At 37.1% G+C, this 27,492-nt stretch overlaps 2 protein-coding genes across 6 annotated transcripts; one reads left to right on the top strand and one right to left on the bottom strand.

The window, feature by feature from the left end:
• Positions 1-1,043: 1,043 nt before the first annotated feature.
• RNF114 (ring finger protein 114) lies at positions 1,044-16,798 on the bottom strand. 5 transcript variants are annotated; one of them, XM_087889104.1, is made up of 8 exons: positions 16,659-16,798; positions 16,139-16,262; positions 14,186-14,317; positions 9,478-9,628; positions 7,728-7,834; positions 6,921-7,028; positions 5,645-5,752; positions 1,044-5,305 (listed from the first exon to the last, which is right to left on the bottom strand). In XM_087889104.1, exons 3-8 carry the CDS (start codon positions 14,239-14,241, stop codon positions 5,278-5,280), a joined length of 558 nt encoding a protein of 185 aa, XP_087745230.1. In that variant the 5' UTR covers positions 14,242-14,317; positions 16,139-16,262; positions 16,659-16,798; the 3' UTR covers positions 1,044-5,277. The 5 variants fall into 5 exon arrangements, with proteins under 5 accessions (XP_087745230.1, XP_087745228.1, XP_087745229.1 ...); XM_087889102.1 differs by having other exon boundaries at positions 6,914-7,028; XM_087889103.1 differs by lacking the exon at positions 16,139-16,262 and having other exon boundaries at positions 6,914-7,028; positions 16,659-16,777.
• SPATA2 (spermatogenesis associated 2) lies at positions 16,761-26,889 on the top strand. The gene is made up of 3 exons (XM_034413800.3): positions 16,761-17,129; positions 21,584-22,000; positions 23,443-26,889. The coding sequence occupies exons 2-3, from the start codon at positions 21,689-21,691 to the stop codon at positions 24,676-24,678; spliced, it is 1,548 nt and encodes a 515-aa protein (XP_034269691.2). The 5' UTR covers positions 16,761-17,129; positions 21,584-21,688; the 3' UTR covers positions 24,679-26,889.
• The last annotated feature ends 603 nt before the right edge of the window (positions 26,890-27,492 follow it).

The raw sequence follows: 27,492 nt of genomic DNA on the forward strand, positions 1-27,492 counted from the left end.
TCTTTCCTTTTGGTATTTACTGCAGGCAAAACTCACTAAAAAAAGAGAACAGATGTCTGACAGGCAGGACTGCAGCAAAAGCAGACCATTTGTGCAAGTGTCACAGCCAAGCCATAGGCAGCTGTCTCTTAAGAGTCAGGATTTGGATTGAATGGGAAACAAACCTTAGCTAAAACCTGGAAAGTTTGCCCATTTTCAGGCAAAATTTTAAATTTAACATAAAGCGTTTAGCACCCTTGCCAAATGCTGAAAGCCATAAGAAAGGTTTTTTCTCCCTGGGAAAACATTTGGCCCTCAACCTGTTTCTTAAGTCACCCACAAACTGTGACGTCAAATTTGGGTGGGGTAGCTGTCAAATTTATGGCAATGTTTTTCCTCATTGATGTTTAAATGATATCGAAGGAGATAAGAGTGCCAAGACTCTGATAAGCTTAGAACCCTTTTTTAAAAGCTGCTCAATCCATGAAGTAGTGAAAAGCTAAAAATTTCAGCCTCATTTCCAGGGATGCCACTACCTTGTCATCTTGAGACCTTGGTATTGCCCCAATATTTTTTAAAAAATTGCTTCAAGGCGTAAAGATTGTCTACCTGGCTCCAATCCAATCATATGAGAAAAGTAGTAGAGTGACATGCGTTTGATCTTCTAACCTCAGGAGTTCCTCATTCAGCAGGATCACTGCTTGCAGCTCAGTAGTTCCCACGTATGAAATTTATCCCCTAACCCACTATTTTCATGTATTTATTAGATGTATATCCCCTTCAAGTAAAATAGCATTCCCTCCTCTGGTCTTTCTCCGCAATAGCTCGTAACAAAGGCAAAAGAATAGCAACAGGTCCAAAGTAATCCCAACAGGTGGACTTGAATGTGAGTCTTAAGTACCACATCATACTAGATTACTGAATGTCACTTTTGGCTTCTGAATTTATACTAACCTGGGTTGAATATAAACATTTGGTACAGAAACAGAAGAAAAGGAAGAAAATCAAGAAAGGATCATTAAAATATTTATCAGCATGATCCATAATATAGGATTGACTGCAGCTGTGGTTAGATGCCTTTTTTAGGACATCTGTTTTATTAAACAAATATTGTTCAACAAACACAATGCTAAGAAGACAACAACCATGATACACATAATACCATACAACTGACAACTACAGTTCTAAAGAATTGCAAGAGCGCTCTCTTCTGTCCAGATGTTAATATTTTTTTTAATATAACAATGAAATAAGAGACATTTTCAAAAAATGGCAACTGTACCAAACATAGAAGAAAAAAACTTGGGGTATCTTAATATTTTTATTGTCATGGCATGTGATTTGGAGGAACAATGTTTATTGCAATAAATGCCATTTTTATATAAATTACATAAATAGGCCTTAACTTCATGGAGTAAATCCCGAGACAGACTTCAATTATTATTGCACTTTCTCTTCTTCCACTAATCCTCTGCATTGGTGCTCTAGAATGCCCCCAGATTCAGAACACAGACAAAGGGTGGAGGAGTTGCCTATACCAATGGAATGGACACATCAATGCTCACCAAATTTCAGTCTGGCTATCTCCTTTTGCTACTTGCTTACTGGAAGATGGGAATCTAATCTTGACATCATAAATGTTCTGGTAATTTGAAGGATTGTGGCTATAAAATCAGACACACATTGAAGTATGACCAATACAGCCAGTTCCAATTATGAATTATACTAAATGAGAAATCTGGCCAGTTCTTTCTAGCAGTTATAGAATGTGCAATTAAGCAGTACAAGTTCTCATTAAAAGTTGATGAATGTACTTCTCCCAAATAACTTCAGTGAAGTTAAAACGTTATCTTGGAATGCCTCTGATGTTCTATCATTGTACAACAATATCTCCTTAGGCCTACAGCCTTCATGGATCCTCAATTTCCAAATAAACAGAGGAAAAGAATATGAGGAAACTTCAATCTTGGGGATGATTAGATAGGTAGGTAATGGTGCTATTATTATTATTACTGAGGGTGGATTTGACCTTGAGAAAGTTTGAAAACTTCCATTAGAAAGGAATCTTCCACCCAACATTTGTGCATAGGGATTTTTGCAGAACTTGATGTTGTTACCTAGTTTGGATAATAAGGTGTCTGCCAAAAAAACAACCAAGCTCAGAGAGCACCAAGGACTCCCTGTTTCAGCTCTGAGCTACAAACATTTTTTTATTTATTGCCCATTTCTAAACAGGGAAACAAAAGTTAGTTAATGCAAAAGAATTTCAAAACCTTTACTTTATACAGAATTGGAAAAGACAACAGGAAGTGCAATAGGGCCAGAGTGGGTGACGTGGTGAAACAAAGAATGGCAAAGGTAGAATAATTTAACAGCCAGCATTTCCCAGTCACATGATGCCACATTCTTTCAGATTTGGCAGATTCCTCCAAACAATGAACTCTGTGGGTACTTGGAGAAAACACTTGTAGTTTCCAAGAGACAAAAAAAAAAACCAAAAAAAAACCCTAGGAAAAATAACTGAACTCTACAAAAGCCCTGCCATCCATTTTGGAAGACAATTTCCTAGTAAGCCCAGTTAAAACCAGCCATCTAGAACCATGAGTCACAAATTTGCATCCCTCTCAACCTTGTGGCATTTTCCCAATGAGAGGCTGAGAAAAGTGTTGTGTGAGTGCATTGTGTCTGCAGAAAATGATACGTCACTCCATATCATTAATGCATCCTTGGGAAGTTCAGATATGAATTCAGTGAATTGTTCTGCTGAAGTATAGGTTTCATCCAAACCAAGTCTAATTTACGCTGATCCACTTTGCAGCTGCATAATAGAACGTATAAGTGGGGCAATACTGAAGAAGATTTAGTTAAAAATGATTGCTGAATTCAACCCCATTATATGCCAGCATCACTTCACAGTAAACAGAAGAGATAGGGCAAAAGCTGGGAGATTGCAATTTACTATTCAGTTTATTAATCTAGTTCAAATGACAGCTTTGGAACTTCTATAACAAGGAACAAAATTTCTGTACAATTTATCAACTAAATTAATTTACTTTATTTAAAAGACAAATTTGAACTCCTAAAACTCTTGTTAAAACACTAGAAGTGCACTTAGAATACAAGGGGGGGAAAGGGTACTTTCAAGGATTAGGATACCTTGTGTCCTGTGAATTCCGCAAGTGACTGGCAGAAACATTTCTACTTGTTCAAATATTGAAAGACAATGGCCTGGACCCAAGGAGCTCACATACATGCAGAAGGCACTTTGGGGCATCTATATATGGTCAGTTTTCCCTTCTGGCTCCTTCAGGGGTCATTCCAAGATGGGGAGGAGCGCACAAAGGTCAGCTGTTGGAAGAGGTAACTTGAAGAAGGCCCACGATAACCCAGGCACTCTTTATTTCTTGGTCAACCTCACCAGAACAATCACTAAATGATCCAGTGGAAACTCCCAAAATCCTAGCCACCAAAGACTTATTAGTCAGTGCTGAAGCATAAATTAAACAGTTCTGTCTAGAAGGCAGCATGAGCAATTGGCAGTTAAATCAAGACATCCATGCCAGATATGCTATGTCATTACTGGCTCTAGGCCAACAACTAAATTTAAAGGAATCGTCTTCCAGAAGGTCCTTCTCACATACACATTTAAGCTTCAGATCAATACCACATGAATCCTAAACCAATTGTGTATGAATCAATCTTTTTCTGGCCAATGTACACTCAAGGTCAGCATCACATCTACTTAGTGCAAAAAGCTGCCATTGAATGCATTTAATTATGTAACAAAAGTATCCATCATCTATCTTAGGTCTTACACGTATTTGCCACTTACGGGCATTTGTAGTTTTTCATTCAGAACATGTCTTGCTTGTGCCACCCTAAAATTAAAAATTTAAATTACTTGGGACTAATCTCCAAACACTGTAATACATTCAAAAGCAATCACCATATCCCAGCAAAATCTTGTAAGTCACTTCACCACAGCAATCTTATTCCATTTATTAGTACTCTCAGTAAACATGATGGAGTAGAAATCCACCTGCAACTTCTCCTCTGTAGACAGTGAAGCAATATGTACACACATTTTGTCTTAAGATCGGGGCTCCCAGGTACATATAGTCAGTCTAACTCCATTGTAAAGACACAGATCTTTACAAATACTTTCAGTTCCTACTGAAAACATACATACCAGGGCTAGTTGGTATTATCCCTGTTTGCCAGATTTAGCCTCAATCAACAAAATAAAATCAATCATCAAATTCAAGACCATGTGGGAGAATCAGAACTGGAATTAACCTGTATGACAAGGATTCATAGCAGCCTCTGAATTCAGGATGTGGCAATTTGTATGGCATGATTTGTTAAGTAAATGAAATATCCATGGTCTGCATGGAAGCCTCACTTATGAATGAACAAATTTCTGCATTAGATAGAAGCAGAGTTTTCACAAAGTGTAAGAGGCTTTAATATTTGTTATACCTAAAGAACCAGATGTTAAAGTCTGCACTATTGTTGCTATCAGATTGTTCTGAATTGTAGGCATAGAGGTAGAAATACATAAAGATGTAGTCAGCTTTAGGAAGCTGGAAATGAAAGATGAACCTTGAATTATTCATCATTCAGGAACCATACAATGATCTCTTCATAGTCTCTATCTCAACTCTGCATAAATGTTCAGAGTTGAAATATGTATTAAGATAAACACCATCCTTAACTATTGTACGCTTAGGGAAAAAACCCAATGGCTTACTATATAAGAATTTCCAACCAGGTCGTTATATATTGCTGAAGGCTGATACCAAATCCAGCTTTGCAAAAGTAGGTATCAGATTCCTAATTTATTAGAAATGAAATTCTGTATCTGGACTGATATCTGACTCTAATAACCAGAGTTTCTAAGTATTTAGGAAACCTGGGCTTCTAACTGATGATCCATGTCAAACAATATAACACTAATTAAAATAAAGGTGCTAATACATTAGAAATATTTGTAGTCTCCTGACTGCAAGCATTCAGATCTGAAACAGATATAAGAAAAAATATATCCAGAAATGAGTAAAAAACCCGGACCTTGGAGAAGATGAACTTCAACAGAAAGTCCATTAGAAAAAAACAAAATTAGAAATATGAAGACAGGAATAAGAACCATTGGAGAACCTTCAGTTTAAGTTTATGTGTGCCAAAGTATCTTGGAGGAAGTCATGTCTGTGGTCTTTTCTCACCAATGAAAGCCAAGAATTAAGAATACTTCTTGCTTTTTTCATTGATCCCTCAAGGAGCGCAATAGGACTTGGGCCATCATATCATCTTCATCAGCATCATAATCCTAAAAATAGAAGACATAAATATGTATCTGTGAGTGGACCAATTTTGCCTAATCCAGGGACCGATCACAGCTGGAGTAGCTGGAGTAGCATGAAAGACAAACAAAAGAACAGGTGCTTTACCTGAGCTTCTGTCATCAATTTATTATCTAAATAAAAGTTTAGAAAGGCTCAGGGCCTAGCTCCCTAGCTGCTTTTTATATTGAATGAATTATGACAAGACATATTTTTAAAAAGCAGCGTGTTTTCAAATTGGTAGGACAAGACTAATCAGAAATTATAAAAAATATTTTGCTGCTCTAGGTTTTTGTACAATAGACTAAAACCCAATTATAACTTACCACAAACGTATCATATGAAAACTGATGGCGTCGCTGAAGATGTTCCATGAAGTTAGCACTTCTGTAGTGTGGATCTCCCCAGGGCATTGACGCACAGATTGGGCAAACCTGGAAAAGTTGGCAAAAAATTACCCTTCAGTTTTTGTAGTATCTCATTGCCATGCATTCTAAACTATGTCCATCAGCAAGGAGGCTACAGAAGACCCTTAGATTAAAAGAAGTTCTGCCCTTGAAAGTAATGCTAAATTCTCCCAATATTAACTCCATTTTTCCTCAGGATGTTGCATTATAAAGATTCAAAACTTGCAGAATGCTCCATTTCTTCTCCAGACTACCCGTATATGAGCTGGCCACTCCAAGGGAGGGACAAATGATATTTTCAGAAAATCAACAATGACTCCTGAAATGGAGAAACAGATGTAGTCCAAAAGAAAAAGAGCTTTCTAGAGTCCTCAGAAAGTTCTATCCCTGAATTGTAAGTTTTATACATTCCTCACGCATTTTCATCAGGCACAAAGATATTATGAACTATCTTCTCTCATCTCATTGAATATTCCCAAATAAGTATTTGGGTGGCCAATTTCCTAAATGTTTCTTGAAATAAAGATCAACATATTTAGCAAATCATGTTGCTCCTTTGTCAATATATTTAGGGTTTTGAATTCATTTTACAAGAATAAAAATTTTGCTTTGAGATTATTAATCCCCTGCTTGAAAGGCTTCAAATGTTTGAATATTTCCATATGGTTTAAAAAAACACCCTTATCATTAAAAAGACTAAAACATAACTCAAGAAAATCTTTGAGACAATAACGTAATTTCCCTAATGCCCAATTTTTCCTAGGAAGGCACGGTCTGGTTTTTGGCCTGTAAATGATATGACTGGTAATGTTATGACATTGCCAGAGAAAGGGGCCATTTTTAAAAATCTGTTCTTGGATGTATGGATTTTTAAGGGTGAAAATGGATGCCTTAAAAACTTACAGAGGCTGCTCACAGTAATTTTGTCACTTAACCCCACCAAATCTTAAAATGTTGGCTTGATTTGAGAGAGGATTAGAAGATTCTATGGAGTGAAATGGCTACCTTAAATCTTTGCAAAGTTTAAGGCATCTGTTTCACTTCTTAGAGTTCCCCAAAGCAAAAAAGGTTGAACTTTTTAGTGCTAACCAACTTTAGGGAGCACAAATGTGATGCTTGGGGACCAAATGCAACCTGTGGATTGCTCATCTCTGAGTCAGACTATGCCATGAAAAAAGCATTAATTACCACTCGCTTTGTATCGTTGCTATGATAGCTTTTGCAGTGTTCTACCAGTCCTTCTTGGTCCAGGTTTTTTTCACTACAATAAGGGCAAGGAAATGTAAATCTATTGGGGACACTCCTGCAGGAACACAGAAAAAAAGGCATTTACGTTTTAGGGAAAAAGTACATAAAACAAAACATTGAAGAACAACTGGTGAATACATCAAAAGTTTTTTTCATTGCTGTATAAGATTACTGTTTCTTAGTTTGATCACAAAAGTTAACTTGTCTGAGAAAAGAGGACTGATGACAATTATGATAAGAAGTCTTTCACAAACAGATTTAGGCTTCTCTCACTCCCACCCCCATGTGAGCCTGATACAGAAAAAGACTTAAAGTGAGCAATGGCTATATAAAATTTCTCAAGTTGTTCACAAAAGCAATTAACTCATACTTTACATAGAATTCTGGATTACAGGTGTTAAAAATTAGAGGTTCTTTTGGAGGAACACTTTCAGTATTAAACCTAATGGTCTTGTATAAACTTACAAAGGGAAAAACAGCAAGTAGGCCATGAATTACAAGGTAGTAAATTTGGGAGGGAATTCTGGCCGTATCAGATGATTGCATATCAGAAATGCAATCATCAAACCACTTCCCATCTTTTGTTGCTATTCAAATGAAGAGTGGTTGGCAGTAAGGTTTCATGTGGGGAAAAAGAAGAAGAAACACATATCCCTTACTTACAGCAGATTTCTCTCTAGTCATTTGTTCAAGATAAATACTAGCACACAATTTAAACTTTCTAAACAGGCATGCTGTAATTCACCAAGATTACCTGGTATTCTGTAATGGTTCTTTAGTCACAGCTTTAACACCTTCCATTATGTAATTCTGATACTTCGAACAAGCAGCTGCATGACTTCGCAGCTTTGAGAGATACATCTGTACAGAAAATATAACAAAATATTCACTTTTCATCATGTTCTTTAACTTAAACCCGAAGTATAACATCAATTTATCTGATTTAAATTTTGCACCGTAACAGGATCTCAATAATAATGCAACATGTTATAAGTGAATGTCCAAAAAATTATGGTACATGTTTTAATGTTCTTCAATTTTTATTATGTCTGCTTGCTTTTAATATTTTTTTAAAATAATTCTGTGCTCAGAAAGCAGTAAATAACTCTCAAATCACATAATCCCCACTGAATTTTCCATATGTAATTTGCTTTAAAAATATTTAAACAATTTTTGATCTATCAATTTTTTCAGAGAATATTAATATTTACAAGTAAAAACTAAGATATTCACAGTATCTCAATATATTTACAAATATTCAATGCCATGTAGACTTACATTTATAAGTTTAGAAATATAGGCGTATCTCTAAAATTTGTATTAGACACTGAATCAAAATTGCTGATATCATATATAGCCAAATAAGCTATGAATTCCCACAAAGTTAATAGAGTAGGGTACAGCATATTAAGCATGCCTGTTATTTCCTGAACTGAAATTTATTAACTGAACTTTTAATTGCAAAACTCTTTACGACGGTTGCTTCATGGAATAAGGCAATATCAAAATGTAATACTACTCATGAAAGAACATTAGCTCAAAACAGCACAAAAGTATTAACTTCTATCAGCTGCTTTGGAGGAGAAAAAAAAAACAGAAACCAGCATGTTTCTGGGCATCACAACTTGAAAAGGACTGTAACAACCTGTAACAAATGGAAATAAGCTCAAAAAAGGTAAAGAATCTGAAAATCAAGTCCTACAAAGTGCAGTTAAAGAAATTGGGAAGAGCCAGCTGAGGTTATATATAACAGCAATCTGAAAATTAGCTGACATTTAGAAAAGTAATGGACAGTCTCTGTTGTCAAGAGGACAGAAACAGAATTAGACAAAAAAAAATAATCCAAGGAAGTTTGTTCATGCTACATATGAGGAGAAACTTCTGACTACATAAACTATTACTGGAAAAAGCTGCCATATTAAGTCTATTAATTTTCACTGAAGGTTTCTTCTGTCAGAGATGTAATGGATCCTGCATTAGGTCAGGGTTTGGATGAAAGGTCTTCTAAGGTCATTTCCATGATTCTATGATTCCTTAAAAATGTCACATTGACATACATTTTACATTAAGTTACTTAAAAAAACATATCTAAGGGTACATTAGACCAATACTTTCTATTAACATTTCATTTCTTAAAGAAAAACAGCAAAAAGTGACATGAGGATTTGCATAGTTTTCATCATTTTCACAGTGGTGTTGGCAAGCACAACAACAACTGTCTGTTTTGGTAAGGTCTACTGATTCTTTATTGTTTATATAACTAATTGGTCTTATGATAAGTTCTGGAAATTGTTATTTCCAATACTCTAGTAGAGGCAATGGAAGAAATTAAGTCCCCTTTTGGAATTTCTTTCAAAGATTTGAATTGGCTCTTCCCCATCCCACAATCTTTTTCGAATTCTGTAACAACAACAATTGCTTATCAGGACAGAGTATCACTATATTTATTTGTATCTATATTCATTCTATGTAGGTAGTAATAAATATAGCTTAGTTTTTCATACTTTTTGATTGCAGCCATTGCAAGTAGCCTCTGTCATTTCAATTTGCTTTTCCAAATCCAGAGCTCTGCTGCCATTAGATAGGGTACTGCGACAAACTCCACAAACAGGTTTTTTAGGCTTAAGACATTCTTGAATGCATGGCGTGCAAAAGCTAACACAGAAAAAAAAAATAATATATGAACTTTCATTTATTAAAAATACAGGCATGTACTAATTCCCTTCTACTTCCCCCCCCATAAATTAAAATATTTGATAAGCATACCTCAACAATGTATCAATGCATCACAATGTAATCTTAAATGAAAAAAAAATCTTATACCAAATTACTATTTTAAGTATCCAGAAAATTTGCTTGCAGCTTCATTAATGAGAGTGGTATACTTAACTGTGCAGTGTGTGTGCACTGTAAGATAGAAATACGTTCAAAGATGAAATCTTGTTACAATAGTATTATACATAGCAAGAATTGAATCCTGTTTTTTTAGCAGTATTTTTAAACAAAATAGCTCAGCATAAACTTCATTAAGAATGCATATATCTAACAGGGTTTGAAGTAGAAACTTCCATGCTGGTACTGCAATAGAGGTTATCTTCTAATCCACCCAGTAACCAGGTTCAGAGACAATTACAAAGCCATAAATGTTAAAACATTGCAAATGAATATAATTAAATAACCAGGTAAGGAAAGATAAAATAAATATATGCCACAATCCCAGTATACCTAAAACATCTTACATCAGATTATAGCTGAGAGAAGAGAATGTTACAGTTCTGAAGTACCTGAGGTTATATCATTTGGATGCAATTTAGAAATTACCAATAAAGATGAAAGTTATCTTACAAAATGATTCTGTTGCAGAATTAGGCAAAGTTCTGAGCACAATATTAATGTATAGCTGATAATATCTGACGAAGAAACTCCACCTGCTAGATTTTTCGGGGGATGCATTGGGAGACTATGGCCTTAAGGATGCACAATCTAGGGTAGTTCAATGGCTTGTGGACATAGACTTGCAATATCTAAGAGCTAGAGCCAATAAAACTTGCTCCCCTTTGATCTTCAGCCAATTTAACAATTACGGACTGAGGATGGCCTCATATTTTTATACCTTAACCATCCCTAAGTATAGAAGAGTCTTCTCCCTTGCTCGTTTCAACGTCTTGCCCTCAGCATTGCTGGACGGACAATTCAAGAGGCTCCCGATAAGTGAGCGGTTATGCCCCTGTGATAGAGTTGAGGTTGAAACTGTGGAGCATGTTCTTTTATACTGCCCTATGTATAACGCAGACAGGACTAAATTACTGTCTCTCTTTGGATCCAATGCTAGTAATTTGACCTTATACTGTTTAGGGGATGGCTCCTCACACATTACTTTTCAGGTTTCTAAATTTTTTTAAGAGCTATAACTATTAGAGGAGAACGCTGTAATTCCTCTCAGCCAAGGCTTCTGGTAGCCAACTGTGTATGATGTTACTTTCCTCATGTTCTTTTGCAATTATATTTGTATTTTGGTCTGAGACAGCAAATAAAAGTTATTATTTGATAATATACGACATTCAAGTTGTGAAGGCCTGGAACAAGATGTAGTTTCCAACCTATCACATCCAAAATATTTATAACCATGACCATACTGTATGCACATTAACAAAAAAAGCTGCATACAGGTGGAAGATAAAACAATACCTCAACTGGCAGCTGGTCATTACCAAAGGTGTAAAAATAGATGCCACCTTTTTGAAAGATTCACGTCATCATCCTCTCAGGAATATACCTTGTTTCCCCCAAAATAAGACATCTCCTGATAATAAGCCCAATCGGGCTTTTTGATAGAATGGCAATAAGGCCAAGCGCTTATTTCAGGGTTCAAGAAAATATAAGACAGGGTCTTATTTTTGGGGAAACACGGTACAAGGTTGAACTTACAGATAGCCCTCGACTTACAACAGTCCATTTAGTGACCAAAGTTACAACAGCACTGAAAAATATGACTTATGACCATTTTTCATAGTTATGACCTTTGCTGCATCCCCATGATCATGTGACCAAAATTCAGATGCTTGGCAACTGGTTCATATTTATGACCTGTAATGTGTCCCAGGGTCATGCGATCTTTTGACAAACAAAGTCAATGGGGAAATCACATTCACTTAACAACCGGGTTAGTAACTTAATCAACTGCAGTGATTCATTTAACAACTGAGGCAAGAAAAGTCATAAAATAGGGCAAAACTCACTTAACAAATGTCTCACTGAACAACATAAATTGTGGGCTCAATTGTGGTCTTAAATCGAGGACTATCTGTAACTGTCTTGTCAGTTTCTAAATGCTTAATAACCTAGTCTAGGCTCTGCCTATCAGTTCTGCCTTAATGAACAAAATATGCAAAAAGCTCTTGCTTAGATAAAATAGGATAAATCCAAAACTAGTACTACTTATTTTACTTTACTTCTTTCAAACTTAGGCCATTCTAATTCCAAGACTCCATTACAAATAAGAATTATATAGCAAATTCATCATCTGTTCTTGTTATTTCTATCTCCAAAGAATCTTTAAATAGACTCTATTTAACCAATATAATATCTTTTTTATGCTTTATCTAAATTGCATTTGGTCACCCCTAAATCAAAGGGAGATATGAGAGCTCTTACTTTTCCTTTCATTTTAAATGTCTTTTCATTGGGATTTTGTCTCCCAAGAGAGATAAATTGTATTTAGCTTCCTGCAGACTTATTTGCTGTATCTTTCCTGTTCCTAATGGCGAACAATGGAAGCCTCAGCAAGATGTAAACAGAAAATGAGCATTTTGAATGAACAGGTTTTGAAAGGCATAATGAACAGATAAACCAAAACTCTTACACCCTCACGTATGATTATGAGCTAAAGTAAAAATTAGCAGAAAGAAATGCCCCACTGAAATGCGCCTCAAATTTATTCAATCGTTTTGTTCTCTAACCCATTTTTATCTCAAAAAAGTGTCAATTACAGAATTTCAGTGGAGCGACCCCAAAGACTGGACTCCTTCACTTTTAAAACTTTTGCACAGAAATTCTGGTTAAAAACAAAACATTACTGGCTGTGCTTAAAAGATTGCATGAGCAAAAAATCCCTCCTACCTAGCCACTAAGAGTCAGGCTTCCCTTCGATTCTGCCCACAAGCTCATTTCACTTTCGTTTTATGAAAACTGTATTAATAGCTCTGCCCTGGCAACCAACCGGCTGCGATTCTTGAAAGTTCGGGTGGCTTTACAGTAATATCTAGAGAGAGATAAACGGGCTGCAATGAGTTAAAATTTTGCACAGCTGATTGTTTTATTACCCAAGTTGATAAAAAGAAAAAGTTTAAACATAAGGGGAAGGAGCAAAACCAAAACCGGGACCATCCGGTTAGAAAAACGTAGAGGATCGATTTAAAATTGCTCTGGTTTTAAGGGGCTTTTTATAATACTTCCCCCACCCCCCCGGCCTAGCTCTTCCTAGACCCGATGAACTTTCACCCACCCCAACCAGCAAGCCTAAGATGCTAAGATGTGGACGATGGGGACTGAGGTCCATGTATTGGGAGAATACCAGGCTGGGGGTAAAGTTTTCCCAGCCGTTTTGTTCCTCAGACAAGCGAGCTCCCCGACTCAACCTCAATTCCGACCGGCCACTCTCCGTTGCCATGGTTACCCAGTTCTCTCACACGACCTCTCTTGAGGTGGCCTGGCTTCCGCCTCTTCTTCTTACTCACATATGACCACAAGGCGCTCGCACGGGGCTCTCAAACACCTCCAGGCACACCGGGCAAGTGAAACGAGAAAGCGGGTCCACTCGCTCCCCCGTCGCTCCCTCCGGCAACCGAGCACCGGCCTCGGCCAACGCCATCTTCCAGAATGACTTCCGCGAAGCCACTCTGGCAGCCTCACAGAAGAACTACCGCGAAACTACAGACGACGACGGCGGCCTAAAAGGGCCGATCTAGTTCGGCCCCGCCCATCACGCGCGACAGCGGACAAGTGCGCAGGCGCGCGCGTAGGAGCGCGCGTTTGATGTCAAGGCGGAGGTTGGGGAGAGCGACGCGCGGGTGGTTAGAAAATCAAGGCAGGCTAAAAGCTGGAGGGCGGGGGGAGAAAAATATCGAAGTGGGTCACGTGATATAGAGATGCGAACCTTGTAATCTAGAACGGACTGAGAGGATCTAAACCCGATTCAGTGAGCTGCTCCGTGTCATATATGTGGGTATATGCATCATTTTGTATTTATTTATTTTGCCATGTTTATGTAGTGTACATTGGAGGTGGAGATCCTTTGAGAGCTGTATGCAATGAAATTTCATTTTAATGTATGCCGATTAGTGTTCGTTCAAAATGACAAAGTTACTCTAAATTATTCTGAATTAGCAAAACTAATTAGCTCATTCAACAAACCATGATAAACTTTAGTGGGATGCGATAAGAGCAAAATTCAACCACTTAATAGTAGGATCCTTGATTAAGCAACAGGCAAACATACAAAACAAGACCAACAACTTATCACAACTGTCTCTCTATGTGAAAGAGGTAGGTAGTGGTAGAACCCCAAGGGACCTATAGGCTACAGGTGGTAAATCAAGCAGAGGAGACATTCAAGAGTTACAACGTGGATGATTCAAAGCAACCAAGTGGATCAGAATGGCATATACATCCTAGGCCACTAATCACAGGTATTGAGGTTGAGTCGGAGCTCACTTGTATGACGAACAAAGCAGGTGGAAAAACTTTACTCCAGCCATATATTCCCCCATTGCATTGGACCTCTTTTCCCATCTTCCACATCTAGCAGGGGCTTTGCTGGTTGGGATTGGTGGAAGTTCAGCATGTCTAGAAAGAAATATGCAGGGGACAAGGGTAAAAGCCCCTTAAAAACAGAACAATTTTTCACAGTATTAAAATGCTAAAATGGACTTATCTCTCTTTGGATGTTCTTAGAAATTATCTAAATATTCAACATTTGTCTTTGGCCTCAGGGAAAACAGCACTTAAAATATCCAAAAAGGGTTGTTGGATGTTTTCTTGATATCAACTTAAGAGATGGATAATGTGTTAATATTTTACTTATGTTGTTACTCATGTGTAGTATTTTGTGCAGATTGGTAAAATCAATCTGTCAATTGATCTAAGGATTAAGTTTTCTGTACCTTATGATGCAAGAAGATAATATAAACATTGATGACATTGCTTTCTCACATTTTTCATTTATGTAACAATTTTGATTGCATTGAAACAAATATATCTTATTTTCTCCCCAAGTTCAGCTGTTGCCTCTGAACTATTATGGATAAACTACAAATATTGAAATTTAGGTTGAGAAACCAACATTTAATTCCTTCGTATTGTCTTTACCATCTGCAGATCTCCAATAATTTCTGCCTGTTGTTGTCTGTATGAAACTCACAGAAAGTACTGTCAGTCAATCATTGCTCAATCCAAGCTAGTAAATGCCTAAGTGTAAGAAACATCAGTATTACTCTATCAAGCTGGCCTCTCACTGAATATTTCCAGTGCTCTAAGCCGAAGAGCCAACGCTGTCCGAAGACATCTCCATGGTCATAACTAAATGCCAAAGACGCACGGAATGCTGTTACCTTCCCACCAAAGGTGGTCCCTATTTTTCTACTTGCATTTTTTACATGCTTTCGAACTGCTAGGTTGGCAGAAGCTGGGACAAGTAATGGTACTACAGGGGTTTAAGGCACCCTGTTATTAAGCTTATTAAGACCAGCTGCCTGCAATTACTGCAGGGTTCGAATCTCGCCAAGGCTCAAGGTTGACTCAGCCTTCCATCCTTTCTAAGGTAGGTGAAATGAGGACCCAGTTTGTGGGGGCAATAAGCTGACTTTGTATAAATATACAAAAGGATGAAGGCTATTGCTGAGCACATTGTAAGCTGCCCTGAGTCTTCGGAGAAGGGCGGCATATAAATCAAAACAAACAAACAAACAAACAAACAGTCCTCCTTCCACATACTCATACATTTGTCCACATGTATTTGTGTACATTTCTCTAGTGCAGTGGTTCTCAACCTGTGGGTCGGGACCCCTTTGGGGGTCGAATGATGCTTTCACAAGGGTTGCCTAAGACCATCGGAAAACACATATTTTCAATGGTCTTAGGAATAATTTTATGGTTGGGGGTCACCACAACATGAGGAACTGTATTAAAGGGTCGCGGCATTAGGAAGGTTGAGAACCACTGCTCTAGTGGTTTGCAAAATAATCCTTTTGACAGAACAGTTGCAAGGGTGACTGATTAAGACCATTACCAAAGACACTGAGGAATGTAAAAAGCATTCTATTCACCATGATTCCAGAACAGGACTGAAGAGAGGGGCATTCTAACCAGTACTGCAAAGTGAGTGCATCCCAAGAGCATTCCCTAGCAGCAGAATTGCATTTGAGAATTTCTCCCTTTCACAAATATAAGGTTACAGTACGTTAAAAATACCATATGCATACAACTATATAATTGCATTATATAGTTATGCATTATGTATTTTTCTCTTAAGTTGTTCAACCTTCAACTTTAATTCAGAGTGGTTTCACACAGTTAATATCGTTGGCTTGTTTCTGATTCAACACTATCCCTTATCATAAATGCAAACTATGATATTAAAAAAACAACAAAATATGCATTGACACAAACCTGTATTTTCATGGTTGCATCCCAACATCAGATGGAAGTACATAAAACCTTGCACTGTAATATCACAATGCGCATTTCTGTCATTCATCCCCACCAGTAGCTCAAAAGCATAGCCCAGTGATCCCTGAAGTGATAGAAAGTTTTCCTCATTACAATTATTTTGCAAAAAGTTGACTGGATGACTCCAGAAGACAGTGTAAGCTGCTACCACAGAAATAACTTTTTCTGAAAGGGCATCCGTGTTATCTTTTTTCATAGAAAAAATGGCAAGGGTCTTGCAGACCTTCACCAACTTTTTTTTCCATCTTGGTACTACTATTAGATGTTGGGCTGCAATTCTCAAGACAGCTGGAGCACCAAATTGGAGAAGACCACAGAAAGTGAGTTGGGTGTCCCAGAAAGAATCCCTTTTTAACTGGCCATTCTAGCTAGAGTGGCTTGAAAACTCAAGTTCTTATCTGCACCTCTTATAGGACGATTTAGGAAGCTCTCGGGAACGTAGGCGACAATGCATTCTTACTTGTCTTGGATAAGTTTCCATCCGTTCAGTTTGGAAAGCAGGCAAACATACAGCAGAGCGAGCACATATGGGAAAAATCATACGCATGCGCCTTGCACGCGCGTCATCCGTGTCAGTACCTCCGCGAGCCCTGGGAAATTGCGCCTGCGCTCTCGGCAAATAGGCATCAGGGGCACGACGCGAAGACGAATCCCATTTCCGGGTAGAAGGCGAGGTGGGCAGGAGAGAGAGAGAGAGAGAGAGAGAGAAAGCAGAAGAGATTGTTCTTCCGGGTCATGAGTTGTCTTCCGGTCTGGCCAGTGTCGAAGGCGGCTGCTGGTCGGTGGTTTTAGGTGGGCTGCTGCTGCTGTCGGATCCCCACAGTTCGCATGGTGGGAGAAGCGAAGAGTCGGTGGGCGCGAAGCGAAGAGGGAGGACGGAGGCTCAGCTAAGCAGGAGATCGGGTCCTGGGCTTTTACTCGTAGACGTCGGGTAGGTTCGCCTTGAGCGTCATTGGTTTGTGGCTGCTGGTTGGTTTGGCTCCCCGCATCCCCCAAGGAAGAGAATTACTCCTCCTCAGCTGCCCAGCGCTGAGAGGTCCAGAAAGGGGGGGGGGTCTGGTGGGCCAGGGAATAAATACAATATGGGCTCCCCTTCTGAGTTTCCTAGTCGCTCTTTTGGGTTTTACAGAGATTGCAACTAAAAAGGGAGACCGAGACCCACTAGAGATGGCGGGTGAAAAGCATTGCTTGCCATATGTAATAGCTGCAACTTCTGTGTGTGATGTAGGTGGAGGTCCTTAAATATATATATATATATTGATTGGTTCGATTTATATGCCGCCGGATATATCTTCTCCGGAGACTCAGGGCGGCTTACAATGCGTTAAGCAATAGCCTTCATACTTTTTATATATACCTGCTTAGTAGGGCTTTCGCCCCCCCCCCCTCCAAGCGGTGTTCTTTTTTATACAAAGTCAGCTTATTGCCCTCACAATCCGGGTCCTCATTTTACCTACCTCGAAAGGATGGAAGGCTGAGTCAACCTTGAGCCTGGTGAGATTTGGACTTGCAGTAATTGCAGGCAGCTGGCAGCTAAGTGCTACTTAACAACACTTTAGTCCGCTGCACCACCAAGGCTCCTGAAATATTCCTGAAATAAGGGAGCCCTTTTTTCGCGTGGATTCCTAATTACAATTTCCATTGTTCAGTTTTGATTCAGTCTCTCTCTCTCTCTCTCTCTCTCTCTCTCTCTCTCTCTCTCTCTCTCTCTCTCATGTTCACACTGGTGCAATAGGACTGGGTGGTTTTGTTAATATGATTTATTGGGTTAGGGATTTTCTGTCTTCACTGTGAGTTGTATTGTGTTGGGTGGGGTGCACTGAGGGAGTTCAACCAATCTCATTGTACATCGTTGTGCGCTGACAAAGATTTGAAATATGAAATGCATTAAAAAAGGGTCTTCCATTATTATTTTGTGCAACGTTATATTGGGGAAAAGGGTATGTTTCTTCTTGAATGAGGAATGTCTTGCTACCTTTTCAAATGTTTTGGCATTGGTAAGAATGGCTTTACATTGCATTCATTCAGTCTACTCTTTGAACGCCCGGTGGACCATCCAAAAAAACTTTTAAGGACTTGTCCAGACAGTTATTAGGAGTCAGTATAATACTTTTTCTTTCCAAATAATAATCGGCTCTGGTTACTAGCTTTTTTGCAATCAGCCAGGATTGCTCTGCCATCTGTTGTGCTATGATTAGTGTTAGACAAGTTGTTAATTGGTTTATTTTTTTAGAATATAGTTGGATGATGAGAAACAAATTCTAAAGTATTGTAAGAAAGTTATAGTTGCAGCAGAACAATGGTGGAATGGATTTATCACTCTTCTAAGTGTGTGTTTCTGCACTTCTCAAATGCAACTTGGTGTTGGATCATAAAATGCTATCTTAACTCTGATCTGATCCATCGGTACTCTAGCTAAAAGTAAATTCCCCCCTTGAGTTATGTTTAACTTCTGTTGACAATGGTCATGGCCCTGTAATTTTGATGGCAACAGTCAAGAAATAGTTTTCTATAATCCCCTTTTGTGATTTTGTTTTTTCAGATTTCCACCTTAGCCTAATAATTTGGGCATTATTATAAATATGAATTGTATATTATTTCAGAATAATTACACTAAGACAAAGAGTGAAATTAAGAAGATGTTAAGAGGGGAGAAATTAAAATTGTCACTGTTAGGAAGAATTTCTGTGATAAAAATGAATGTTTTGCCTTGAATAGTGTTTCTGTTTCAGACAGTACCCATTTGAAAATGAAGGTGCTGTTGTACATTCAAGCATGTGTGTGTGTGTGTGTAAATGTCTGTGGCAAGTTAAATACAAAGTGTTATAATATGCAAAGGAAAGAGGACAATTGTGTTTACTAGATTTGAAATTGTGTTTTGCAGCCTGATGTTTTGTCTGGATGAAAGAATGGATGTTGCTGAGAATAAGACTTTTAGAATCACACTAATAAACCTAGGCAGCACATTCTTCATGTGTTTTTCTCTCATACTCCCTCTCTTTTCCTTTGTATGCTGATATTTGTGAACAATTGACAAAGAAATACATTTTTTAAAAAAATAGAAAAAGTTATATAAGGAATTCAAAATATTGTTACTGTGGGAAGTATCATGAGTTTGCCAGTTTTCCACAGACATTTACTAAGCTTTAATTAAATGAATTTGAAATGCATTTAAAATGCTATCCTTCTAACTGGGTGAAAAATAGATAAAACTTGAGGTTAGAGAAAAGCACTTGTTTGGCAAGCAACATTTCTTAATGGGAATTAAATATTTGAAGTGGTTGCATAGTATTGAAGACAACATCAAAAATTCTCTTTTGTGGGTGTGTTTATGTTCTGGGAGGGGAAAACTTTCTAGTGTCTTTTAAATTTATTGAGTAATCCTATTGTGATCAGTTTCACATTTCTGCCCAGTGGTAGAGACATTAGAGATGATATATCTGGATGATGATAAGTCTAGAGATTGTAGATGAAAGTTAGATTAAAAAAAATGCAAGCAATTTAAATAAAAGTGTTTATTCAGGATTTTTAATCAGGAGTAAGGTTTTAGTTCTTGGACTAATTCCTATTGAACTTTGTGGGACTTCTGATTGGGTATGATAAAATTGCCTCACCTATGATAAAAACCAATCACGATCTAGTAATAATCAAAAATAGAACAATTCAGATTAAATAAGATTTGAACTATAGACTTTTTGAATGTTAGAAAGTCTGTCTTGATCCTTTAAAACATTATACTGCACTACTGTACTTCTCACTGTTGTTATTTCATAATGTAGTTCCCCTACCCTTCCCTTCCTTTTCACGTGGTATGGGATGCTGAGGCCCAAAAGCACTGTTTTTCTGTCATTGGGCTGACCTTCTGGAATGGTTCCGTCTTGAGAACTGCATTTGGCCCCAACTCTAGTCACCTTCCAGAATCTTCTGAAAACACCTTTTCCGGGGGATGTTTTAAGGCTCATGCAATCTGGATTGTATGCTAATTCATGTTTTACTGTATTTTTTATCTGTATTGCTATTGTTTTCACATTGCCAGTTATTGGGAGTCTGTATACAATTGCAGCAGGATATCAGTGTGATAATCTTTCAGAATCGCCTGCAATTTAATTATAATCATATGACATTTGTGAGTTGTATCACAACTGTGGTCTAACCTGATACCTTTTCACTTAGCAGTGATCACACTGAAGGCAATGGGATTTGCTTCCAATAAAAGGTTGGGAAAGGATTACAATTTTTATGGGTGGTTGAATTTTTTTCTTTCTAAATGGCTTTTAAGATGTAATCGTTCTTTTTGTAGGTGCGGTCAGGTAAACTATGTTTGCAAAAGACTTAATGATTGCTATATATAAAGCTATTAGCTAGTATCTACTATCTGATAAGCATATATTTAGGTTTTTGTTTTTTTTAACACAGCATTGGTATTTTAAATATTGGCAGTTCTGTATTGTACCACACAACATTTTTCCATGTTAAAGAGTTCTTAGAAACCAGGATCCCAAACAATATTTCTTAAAAACAATGTACATGGGGATTTTCTAAATGAGTAGATGAAGGTGGGGAGAATCAGCATAACAGCTATAATTTTGTTACCCAGCTTAGATTAGCTGCAGCTCTCTGTTTCCCAAAAGAACAAGAAAGGTTTATTGGATTGCTTAAAGATTAGGGATATGAAACACATCTTGTTCATTTTTAATAGATTTCCCCCCCAATTTTGCAACCTTCAATTCCTCTATATTTTAGAAGTATGAACATTCACCCAGTATAAACATGCACATTTATAAGGACATTTTTATGGAGAGAATTTCCTAATGTATGCGGGTTCATATGCCACTACACACTGCATCACAAAATTCATATAATTCTGACTGTGGCACACTGGTATGTTCAATTTGCATAGATAATTGGGAAGTAGAAATTTGTATGCTTGCATCAAAATGACAAATTTTGTATCCATCCCTATTGCAAATAACAATAAAGGTTTTTCCCCCCAGAGTTACGACAATTAGTAAAATACAGTTCAGAATTGACATGCTAAGGACAAACATTTTGAAACCACTATATGCTATATAATTAGTAGGCCTTGTTGCCTTTCTGCAGTATCTTCTCATTCTATTTTCCCGGTATGAAATAAAAATCAGGTATCTTAGTGCAAACAGCAATAGTACCGGAGAACCCGTGCAGTCAAGACTTAGGCTCAGATAAATATTCAGCATTTATGCTGATTCATGTGAAATACTTTATTCTTTTTTTCTGAAATGAAAGGAATCCTCAGAAAAGCTGTAGTTCTATTGGACAGGAAAAAAAATAGTTGAAAATACTTTTTGATAAAATTTAAATGACACTATGATGTGATTTGTCTTGTTTTTTTCTTTTTCTTTTTAGAATCTACTCCGCTGCTGTCTTACATTCCTGTTGATCAGTGGGCTTCAAGAGAGCCATGAATGAGATGAGGTAGCCGCCCACGAGCGTGCTTAAATCCAACTCCAGATGGATACAAAATACAAAGACGAAGTATTTAGGAAATATGTACAGTTCCATGAATCTAAATTGGATACCTCTGACAGAAAGCAGTGCCCAATTACCAATCTACAAATGGCAGCTTCAGCTTTACTCTGCTTTCCCAAGATTGATCCCTTTTATAGATTCCGGTTAATTAAGTTTTATGAAATTGCTGAAAATTCACTTCGATCCTTGAGAGCTTCAAGTCTGCATTCACTCCAGAATGCATTCAAAGTGCTAGAATCAGTCGGAATTAATCTTTTTCTTTACCCCTGGAAGAAGGAATTCAAAAATATAAAGGTAAGCCTGTACAAATATATCATATTTTGGGATCTAAGTACAGTATGCTTGTATTTCTTGGAAATGTTATGAAGAATCTTCCATAGTGCTTCATAATACAAGGCATTATGCTATCTATCCTTTTTTGCTGACTTCTTATTTGCTTTGATCTGAAGTCTAAAAAGGAAATGAAAATGCTTTAAAAATAAGGTGCAAATGAGAAATATAATCTTAAATATGAACATTCGTTTCTCCTGTTCCTTATTTGGCAGAAATATTTCATCAAGGATTTTAAAAAGTGGACTACAATACTTTCTCAAGGGAAGCAAAAATGTTTTTATCCCAGATTTTCCTGGTAATGCTGACATTTACCTGAAAGTAAAATTGAATGAATGGTATTCTGATCCTGCCATGTAAGGGAGAGATTTAAAAATTCCAATGGCCCTCTAGATCAGGGGTTCCCAACCCCTGGTCCGTGGATTAGCACTGGGCCGCAGCATGCCAGAAACTGGGCCCCGCAAACAAGTGAAGCAGGTAACACATGAAAACACGCCCCCTCCGGTCCGCAGGAGAACCACTCCACAGAACTGGTCCCTGGTGCCAAAAGGTTGGGGGCGGCTGTTCTACATGCTGACGGGCTTCAATTTCTAGCAATCCCAAACCACCCTTGTTAGTGATGGAGTATCACAGGTTTTTTGTCCCTACTGTAAGAAAAGAAGCCTAAAAGGCTTTTATAACACTGAAGTTGTTAAACCACCCTAACTTGGGCCCAAGTCTCCAAAATCTAAGCTGATGTTATATTTCTCCTTCTAGTAATACAGGTAATTATTCTTTAGTGAATGTCTTGTTTAGCAATTGTTCTCAGTCTCAATGGTTTAAAAAGTAACTTGATGACCAATCCTTGCATTTATGACCTTTGCAAATCTATAAGGTAACAGAAAAATGAAATGCAATTATAAGCACCATTGAAGTTTCACTTTGCGACTGCTTTGCTTAGTGATCAAGTTGCTGAGGACCAATTATGGTTGCTAAATGAGGACTACCTATAAAGTTTCAACTCCTCTTGTCAAATGTTCTTTGGAGTTTCAGTGTCTGTTACAGAAAAGCTTCAAGCAACCTCTGATTCTGACCAAAAATAGTACAAGCGAAAAATTAACTGATAATTCATAACTAAAATAAAGGTTTGGCTTCAGTTGGAATCGACTACCCAATTTACCAAATACTGAAGTTGATTATCGTATTCTTGATATTGATGTACTGTGATAGAAATTAATATGGCTTAATATTAATTTGATATTAAGTTTATGTTGGATGGTTTATCAATAGAATTCTTTTGGATAGTGTCCAAGAAGTCTTTATAATCTAAGACATCTCTTGAATTTTTATATATATATAAGAAGTTCAAAAGTAAGTTTTGACTTCATTAATTATATGTATAAATATTTTCTCTTCCCTATTTTTAGACTTATACAGGCCCTTTTGTTTATTACGTAAAGTCTACATTATCTGATGAAGATATAAAACAGATATTAAACTTGATGGGATACGTTCAAGAACTTGGAACTATTTATAAACTCAAAGATCTGGTTGATACCTTTCAAGTCAAGATGGTATCATTTGAACTGTTTCTGGCCAAAACGGAATGTGAACAGTTGATCGAAATTCACTTGCAGGTGAAGGAAAAAGGTTATTCTGAACTTGACATTGTAAAGGAGAGAAAAAATAGCAACGATGATGTTCGTGGCTGTTCAGATGCCTTGAAACGCCGTGCTGAATGCAAAGAGAATCTAAACACTTCCATGTCACGAATGGTACTTCAGAAATCTGCCAGTGAAAGAGGCTCTAAAGATTATTTCAAACCCAAAGTTAGCAAACCTTCTAAATCAGTGGACACATATGATAATTACTTGGATAGTAAGAAGCCACCTTTGATGGCATCATTGAGTTTCCGGAAAGAGCCCATTTTGGTTGATACTGAAGATGACATAAAAGATGAAATAATCCGACCATCGCCATCCCTCCTAGCCATGTCCAGTTCTCCACATGGATGTACTGAGGAATATTTACCAATTTCATCCCACACCAATGGCATATTAAGAACAGGTATGCCATTTGGTACTTATTATTCCCCTCAAGATGATTTAGATTTATATACCGACCCTGATTCTAGAAGCGTGTTTAAAAGACAAGAGTCCTCTAAACATGATGTGTGGCTGCTGAAAAATGACGCCAATCCAAGTTACCATAAACGTACACATCTAGCCAAAGAGACCTCTTCCCTTAAGTGCCAAAATTGCGGATTGTCTTGCGGCACCTCCATTTGCCAAAAATGTGACAATGTGCTCATCTGCAGACAAGAATATCCAGCAATAAAACAAAGCAACTATTCACTCAAATCACTTTCAGGTGAAAGTACATCCGGATCTTCTGGAAGGGAGAAGCCACAATATATGTTACAGACTCAAGAGCGAGCATCTCACAGTTCGAAATCCAAAGCTTTGGGTTCTTCTCGCTGTGGTTTTTGCAACCGTTCAGGAGCTGCCAACACATGCACTTACTGTTCTAAAGTTTCCTGTGATGCTTGCCTCAATGCTTACTATTACGATCCCTGTTGTCGAAAAAGTGAGGTTCACAGATTCTTGCCAAACAATCAATTAAACTACAAATCAAACCAGCTCTCCCATCTGGTTTATAGATAATTTTTTTTTAAAAAAAAAATATTTTTTCAGAATCCTTTATTTTGGGGCAAAAGGGCTAAAAACACAAATATGCTGATAAGTATTTTAGCAAACTTTTATGAGAAGAGAAACAGATATGCCCTATTAATAGAATATACAGCATAGGTGCCAATCCCGATGATGTGGTTTTATAAATGTTTATGGTCTAGTTGATGCTGCTACTCTTTTTAGGCAACCTTTAGTTGCTTTTCCATTTAGATGAGGAAGAGAAGCACTTCTTTTTTTTTCTTTTTCTTTCTTTTTTTCAGAACCAGGCAACCAATTTACTTTCTTTTACTAAAAAAAAAAATCATAGCTCTTTCACTGCTGTGTTTGCCTCATTTATGTAACATAGCACCAGAATAATAACTAAAAGGGCAACTTAAGAATCAAGAAGAACATTTTTAGATCATTGTAAAATTGTTTGAAGTTTATACAAAACATTCACACGTATGTTTGCTCTTAGTTCATCCCCTCCACACCCATTTTTTTAAAAAACAAAAATGAAGTTTTACTTACATTTCGTGGGTTCCAGTAGAGAAATCATGGAGGTGTCATTTTGCGGACTTTCCAAGATTTTCTCTCTCTCTCAAAAATAGAACATTAAATTTTAAACCGAGTATTTACTTTATTGTCCACATTGCCAAAATAGCCTCTTGTTTGACTGTTCTAGTATTCTAAAGATATCACTTTGTATGTGTTACATTATGCCTGGCGTGCTCTGTTTTCTAATAATCAATGATAATTCTGCACATGTATCAGATTCTTATTTTTACTGTAAATAGTTAATTTGGAAGTAGTTTATTTTAATAAATATATTCAATATGTGGTCTTTTGAATATGGGTAAGATCATGTAATTGAAGTCTCTGGGTTATTTTTTCAAATAACATTTTACTTTGTACTTTATTTGATCTGCAGCGTATTATCATTGTTATACAGACTTGTTCCTAGAAATCAATTCTTTCTTTATTCCTTTCAAACCAGATGAAATTTTGATTCCTGAATCAGAAACAGTTGGATACATAACTTCATCTTTCTTTAAACTCAATATTAGAAAGAGTTGAGCACACACACGCACATTTACTTACGCTATCTCTCATTCACACTTCTGGGAGTAAGTTTACATAAACTCCACACAGCTGCACTCCACTGCAATTTGGTTGTATTAAAACAAAAATGAGTTAAAGCTGTTGCCAGCCATTAAGATTTCTCTACCCTGGAGGTAGATTTAAATGCATAATTTGATCTAGTTCAAAAGTGTATCAAGATGTCACTCTTAACATTTATGTAGCCTTTTGATGCCATTGCATTGATTTCTGAATTTTGTGGAACATTATCCGTGACCTAAAACTGTACATTTTAAAAGCATGGTTGTTGATTCTAGGATTTGTAAGAATATAATCCTTTCACCTTTCATGTCATGAAACTTATACCAACGGCCAGTGGTTACATTATCAGTGTGCAGGGAGGGGTTGGTGGGAAGAAGATTTGCAAGGGTGGGCATGAATTCAAAGGGGATTCAATATTTGTACATTTGCTGACATTTTTTTGGTCATTGACATCTTCAAATGATTGTTAGAGAAAGTTGCCAACAGCAAAATAGTATCAAAACAAGGATACACGCTCAAGAAAATCTGAAAAAAGATGATCAAAATGGCTTTCTACATTCAGTATTTTATTTTAATTTCCCACCAACAAGAAAGCTTAATAGAATCATTGCTTATGTGAGTTAGTAAGGTTTTCAAAATTATAGATGGGCTTTTATCAGTGTATATTAATATACCTGTAGATACAGTGTGTATATAATGTCAGATTTAAAACAATTCTAGTCTTTCTAAAGAATCTGCTTGTATAGTTTATTTTGTTGTATTGAGTTTCTCTCCAACCTTTTAAAGCATCATGGCTGTTATTAGCTGGTTGCTATACTATATAGTTTTTAATTTTCTCTTTGTTTGGATACCATGTTGTTATTCACATAACACTAACTACAAACTGTGATGCCACGTAATTTATACAGTGAACCTAGCAGGGATTAACTATTTTGCTTTTAATGAAACAGTCCTATGTATATACTTATCATGAAATACCTGTAGTTCAGAAAAATGTGATACTATGCTAAATATATTTTTATGTGTAACTTACTGTATGAGATTGCTGTGATTGAGATAGTAAAATATATGTTAATTTAAAAATGTAGCAGCTTGGCATCTGATTTGTTAGAACATTAGTTTCTGTAAATTCATTCTCAGAATTTGGGGAGGAGAGGAAATTTAACGTTGGCATGTTTTGTGTGAGAAATATTGTTTGCCTAGCATGTAATAGCTAAGAGCTTCCCAGTGTTTAGGCATATTTTTGCCCCAATCTTTGGAAGTTATGCCGCCTTACTACCTCGGGCACACAGTAAAATATTGGTCACAGTGGTAGGACTAGATTTTGAACTTGGCTAATTGATTCCAAACCCAGCTTCAACCACCTTTAAAGACTGAGGGAGGACATTTTAAAAATGGAAATGATTCATTCAACTTGATACTCCTAAAGATAGTGAAAATGCCATCAAGATCACCTAATTTAACATACATTATGAAATATCTGACTGTGATGCTGCTTCTCAGAATAGTCGGGACTAGAACTGCTGTAGTAAAGCCCATTCCAGAATGCTGTAACTTTCCTCCAAGAAGTATTGGAGCAACCAGATGGCTCACATTCTTGAGTCTGCACACAACAAGCCTAACAAACCCACACTTTGCTTCCCCAGTTATGCACTTTCTCACCTCTTATAACCTTTCAGTCAGAAT

This window comes from Pantherophis guttatus, chromosome 3 (genome assembly GCF_059756535.1).
Source record: "Pantherophis guttatus breed Tessera chromosome 3, ASM5975653v1, whole genome shotgun sequence".
Taxonomy (NCBI): domain Eukaryota; kingdom Metazoa; phylum Chordata; class Lepidosauria; order Squamata; family Colubridae; genus Pantherophis; species Pantherophis guttatus.